General features: G+C 37.6%; 1 protein-coding gene across 9 annotated transcripts in view; it reads right to left on the bottom strand.

Moving 5' to 3' along the window:
- Positions 1-731: 731 nt before the first annotated feature.
- sox6 (SRY-box transcription factor 6) overlaps positions 732-6,063 on the bottom strand; it is a 135,135-nt gene continuing 129,803 nt past the window's right edge. For all 9 annotated transcript variants that reach the window (XM_078247870.1, XM_078247894.1, XM_078247842.1 and 6 more), the window contains one exon: positions 732-5,549. In XM_078247870.1, coding sequence (XP_078103996.1) covers positions 5,243-5,549 — 307 coding nt within the window. In that variant the 3' untranslated portion in view covers positions 732-5,242. The remainder of the gene's footprint in view (positions 5,550-6,063) is intronic.

Genomic DNA, 6,063 nt, shown 5'->3' with positions numbered 1-6,063 from the left:
AATATAATAGTACTAGTCGTCATTTATTTACACTAAGTTTAAAGGAAACAGTAAGATACAATACTGAGTAATAGGCTTTTAGCTCCCATGTATGTGATGGCTAAACATTTCAAAATGGACTAAAGTAAGCAGACATTTGATTTATACTTTTCCTACCCTTCTGTTTTGTTACTGCAGAAAAAACACTTAAGAGGAAATGACACGATGAATGCCTTCACAATGAAAATAATTACTCGAATCTTAAAACAAAATGTCTCTTTAATTTTTAAGTGTCAACAGCAGTACAAAAGATGGAGTGATGGGAGAAATTTTCTGTAACACAATTTCTGTCTCTTACAGAAAAGGAGGAAGTTCTTGAGGTAAATGAGCTTAAACAGGCAGTTATTCATCCCACTGTTGCATTGTTACAATTGACTGAGACATACAGAAAATGGTGTTACATTATAATATGCCTGAATTGATCCTGTGGGGATAATTTAATCATATACAGTATACACATTTCTATGGTGCCTAGATGCACCTAAATGTGTCACTCATTGGTTTGTTTTTACTTGATATAGTGTATTAATACTACCAAAGCCGAGGAGACAGCTCTCCACACACACCACTGTAAAATTATTCACCTTAAGTTTACCTCACGTCAATACTGCACATGGAAACCAAAGACTTGCTGGTGTACACTTTGAAGCCAAGCAAAACAAACCAAACATTAAAAAAAAATTATAATTAACATTTTCTTTTTTTTTAGTATTAATACCCCTAGCAAATAATACATTTTTTGTACTGTATAAAGAAGAATGTGAACACAAATGTGATGGCAACATTTTTTTTTTTAAGTTGAATTAAAAACTTTACATTGGACTGTACAAGATATTATGATAAACTATTTACATATTCAGACATAAACTTTTTTTTAAAGCAGCAACAGACACTATGTATTTCATTTTCCCTAATAACACCCAAACAATACTTGCCATGGGCCTAGGTACCTGCCAGAAGAAAAAAAAAAAGATTTCTACGCAGAAAATTGTTTCAGGCTGCCAGCAATTTCAAAACAACGGCTCCAGTGATAGAAGAGCCACACAAAGTGTTGCTTGAGAGACAACTCTAAAAAGCAAAGTACCAAAGACAACTATAAATGTTGCCCCGAACAACAAATTGTACACTTCTGAACAGCAGCTAGCATGTCAGTCCAGCATGTCAGTGAATTGTGCTGATTAAATTAACACGGAGAACATTCCCACCATATACATCACAACGTTCAGACAGAAAAATAAAAATAAATCAAATTACAGTAAGTAATGTTGAAACAGCATACAAGCTTTTGTCTTCAGTTTTTCGTTCAACCATTGCAGGTGGATTAGGAGAAAACAATTATGAGGGCTACATTTGCAGATGGCTGGATAGTCATGAACATGTTCATTAAAAATCAGCAACATACAAAAAGATGACAAGGAGAGAATTAACTAAGAAGAATGCACAATGTCTGTGCATTTTGTCACCTTAAAACAAATAAATATTTGCACGCTCCCACCTCTTTAAAAAGAAACATTTAAAATCATCACTTGTGTTTGAAACAATCTTTCAAGAAGAAAACACCTCTGTTTATTATGGTAATGTAAATGCAAGCCAAATGCATGCAGATTTTTGCCACAAGTGCTGTAATAACACAAAACACAAGTGAGGATATACAGCATACCACTAAGATTGGAAACGAATTATTGAGTAATTCTTTTACATCAAGTGCTTGTTTTAATGAGTACCTTACTAGTAACGACTCCTTTATTTTAACAAGTCCAATGAGCATATACCATGAGTATAGCTTTTATTTTGATTGGTTCTTTGAATAGTCCAGGGAAGACTATCAAAATATAAGCAAGTGAGGTGCTTCTCTGTGTCTCAGGTCCAATACTGTGCTCTTCCAATAAGCAGAAAGAAATCAGCATCTGCATGAGGTACAGTGACTTGTCAGGTTTTAAAAACATGAAACCACGTACAAAAATAAAATAGAACCGCCAAATACATAACTTATACTTCACTAATGAACAAAAATATATTTCCTATGTTATATTTACAATAAAATCTAAATGAGATGGTGAATTAACTGAAAACCATTTTTAGCTCCCAATTCCTTAAACCGGTTTTGTTTTTTTCCATTTCTCTGATTGTCCATGTTGTTGTTTTATTGACAATTTTAGAGCCAGCAGTGGCTAATAATAAATACAATATGTTGATACTCTACAAATACAATATACAATGCAATGAAGTCTGAAGTCTGGTGTTAGACGGCTAACCGAGCCTTGCTGTTGAATTTTCTGCTCACTTTCTTGTGCTGAGTCTCTCTCCCTAGGCAGCCCTGAAGCTTAAACAAAGTGTTCATTCATCACATGAGTCTTTGCATAAATAAACAAAATAAGTAGACAAAAAAATGACTCAAATCTGGCAACTGTGAGAGCAAACCCACTTGAGTCCAACTGGTGAATTTTGTTCATTCATGGTGTTTTTTTTCTTTCTTAAACAGCTTCACATTAATCAGAATTGATAAAAATACAATTTATATCCAGTGCTTATAACACTTATAATACAACGTCTTCTTGTGAGTTCTTGTCATTTTTTTCCTTTCTTTTTTTTTCTTTTTTTTGCTATACAAGCACAGTCAAGTTTCAGTTCCGTGAAGAGTCCTTTTTAACTACCAGCCAACTAAAGCAGTGTGGCATGGCCATGAAAATATTTACAATCACATACAAATCAATCTAACCACCAGCAAACAGGAGCAAAACAGCTTCAAAATACCAAACAGGTCGACTTGGAGGGAAATCCACATGGGTTTGTTTGTAGGAGAGCATCCTTAAAATGTTTTGTACCTCAAAATGAGAACAATGTAGAAAAGATGTGATGGAGAAAGAAAAACTGAAACAGGAATTATGAATGGGGTGGTTTAAAAACCTACAAAACTTAATATAAATGCTTCCAAAAGTAGAAGCAACACAAGCCAGCACTGATATTGACAATAAGAGTACAGAAGATATGAGTGCGTAACAGATATATAGAGCCATCTGTACCAATTAGAGCTAGGAGAAAAATGCAGTGACCAGCAGTGGGATCTTGAACAGTTAAGGCCAGTGACCAGCCATCCAGCTCTGTCTGAAATGAACAGGTTCAAGGGCAAGGGAGGGGAATAGCTAGACTCATGCATTAATAATGCTGTATTTCAGATGATACCCAGTCGTCAGTCATTTTAATAATCCCCCACAGCTTGATGTACTTGTTCCATCTGCTCGCCAGTGCCTGGTGATTGGGCCAGGGTGGGAGCCCTGTTGAGGCCTTACTACCAGCACTTTGATGGAGAGCACAATGAGGGACACACACCCCATTTTTATTGTTTCCCATCCCTCCCTGGTGTTTTCTCCTTCTCGGAGCCAGATGGCACCCCCTGGGTGCTGAGGTTGCCACGGGCAGGGGTCAGAGCAGGGCATGGCAGGGAGGGGAGCCACTTAGACCTTCTGCCCTGTAAAGAGGATCTGAGTCTCAACATCAAGGCCTTGCTTTATCTAGCTGCAGTCTCCAGAAGGTCACAACTTGTCGGCTTTTTAGCTGACATTAGGACTTTGTGCCCCTTGTGTTTGAGTCATTGCATGTTGTCCTGTTTTAAATGCAAGCGTTAAGTGCATTCCAAAAGCTGATAAGATTATTTAAAAATAACAACATATGGCTCAAGGGTGACAGAACAACATTTGTATAAGTGCACTAATGCAAAAATCAATGTTTGAAGTTACCCCCGTCATGCGTGTATGAGGAGGTAATTTAAGAAACAAACATGATTTTAGCCTTTCTCTCAGTTTATAAGTGTCCTCATAAACTGTCACTCCTCTTAAGACTACGGCAGTAATCAACTCATTGCATCAACCCGATGGCCGTGCTCTGCTTTAAGACTTCTTAGTGTCAATTTAAGATTTACAATGTCTAAAAAGAATTAAGATTGAAAAAAAAAAAAAGAAGTTCTAAGACGTAAGACTTTAAACTTGCCATCCAAATAGGGCTAAAGCGTTTAACAGAACGTACTGTAGCTACACATTGTACAACATCAATTTGAGATTGTAATGCCCCCAAAGCTGCCTTTCACTGCTGTTCCAATCCTACAGATTGGAGGCCTTTGGCCCTTTAGCATTCTGGCCTGATTACAATCACTCTGATTAAGAACTTGGTGATTCAGACTGGGTTGCAGAGCTGAAAATGAGTTAAGGATGCCACTGTGCTCTGTGTGGACTGGGATGAGGAAATGTAAGGGCTGGCCGCATTTATTGATGATCACTGCATTGGGCTCCCTGGAGAACAGCTAGCATCACAAGCTACCACCCACAGATGTTGCATACTGTAACCTCCTGCAGAGCCTGCTGCCTCCAAGTTCCTGAGTTTCATTTGTTTATTCTGTAAATTAAAGAAAGACTGGATAATGAAGCTGTATTAAGAGATCAAGAGATTGTCCAAGACTCATGAAGCCTCTCCCAAATGACTTTACAGATTTTAGAAACAACTTGTTTGTTTGGCACTTCTGCACTAAATTATGCAGTTTGTGTAATAACAATAACAAAACACAAATAATAATAATAATAATAATAATAATAATAATAATAATAATAATAATGTGTAGTTTCTCTCTGTAATAAGTTGGAATCACTCCATATGAATTTTGAGATATTTTGTACTGGTAATAATTAATTATTGATTAAAAACATTCACAAGCTGTTGGCTGGCACACTATACCTGAGTGAGAATATTATCCCCATCTTGAACAGTTATGCAATATATCAAAATCATCCAATTGAAGAGGAAAACAAAGTAAATGACTGTAAGAATTATAGGTTCATATCAAATGCTCAATTTCAAGTTCTGTCTTTTGTTCTAGGCAATGACCTATATGTGTAATGTCCATGATCACAATGAATAAAATAAACAATGAGATAAAAAAAAAAAAAAAAATCTAAATTACCACAACCAAACTGCTTCACACACTTGAATAAACACTTAAGACCAAATAGCTTTTGATTCTGATGAAGCCACATCTGCATGCTGGCTACCAAATTATACTTTTTTTAAATTTTTTTTTTAAACTTTTTTTTTTAACCTTTGTGGTGTAGTTTTGTTTTCTTTTGCTCTTTCGCTCCCTCAGATCATACCAGCCCTCTGGGCATCCTCCTGTATGAGTGTTGTGTCTCCATTGGCCTCTTCCATTAAAGAGGTCTCAGTTGGCGCTGACTGGCTCTTGTGTGTCATTTTCACTACTATAGTCTGATTTGGGCTCGTCCTCAAAATCCTCGTACATGTCCATATCATCCTCGCCATTGACCGGCACACTGTTGTTTGCCATGGTGTTGGGCTCTAGCTTCATGTTGTAGGTGCTCTGAATGACAGGAATGGATGGCTCGGGGCTTGCTGAGGCACTCGAGCACTCTGATGTCATCTGAGGTGAGGGTGTGGTGGTCGCCATGGTGATGGCCCCAGGATAGACCATACTGGCGCTGGTGGTGATGGGAATCTGTGGTGGCTGTCTGGATGTAGGAGAAAGAGAACAAATTAAGTCATTACACTTTTCTATTATGACTTACTGTTAATACATTTTCGGTCTTCAAAAACGATAAAAGAACAGATGGAAAGAATGCCCAAAGTACTGCTGAAAGAGTGAGTTCTGCTTAGGATTGTCTCAGAAACTATATATTAATTTTCTTTTTACAGCAGCAATTAAACTGAGATGGTTGGATTAGGGGTTTCCCACAGCAGTCCGCTTAAAGCCAGCAGCTCTGTATAAATGATTTGGGAAAAGAGAGGTTCTCCTGACAGCTCCCGTCTTGAGCTGTTCAGAAACACTACCCGGTTTAATGGTGACATAAAACCAATACGTGGTTAGCGCTGCTCTTGTCTGCTGTTACGCTGGATGATTGATACTCCAGCCGCTGAAGCTTATGACTGACATGGGAACACCTGGAGAAGGGTTCTCCTGCTAACCACACACAGTAAATTAAAGTGTTAAGCTTCAGACTGCTGCCCTCCAGGCTTCTGTAAGTC

The sequence above is a fragment of the Sander vitreus genome, chromosome 1, assembly GCF_031162955.1.
Source record: "Sander vitreus isolate 19-12246 chromosome 1, sanVit1, whole genome shotgun sequence".
In the NCBI taxonomy this organism is placed as follows: Eukaryota; Metazoa; Chordata; class Actinopteri; order Perciformes; family Percidae; genus Sander; species Sander vitreus.
Note: the sequence above shows the minus strand (reverse complement) of the source record. Positions and strands in the feature narration are given on the sequence as shown.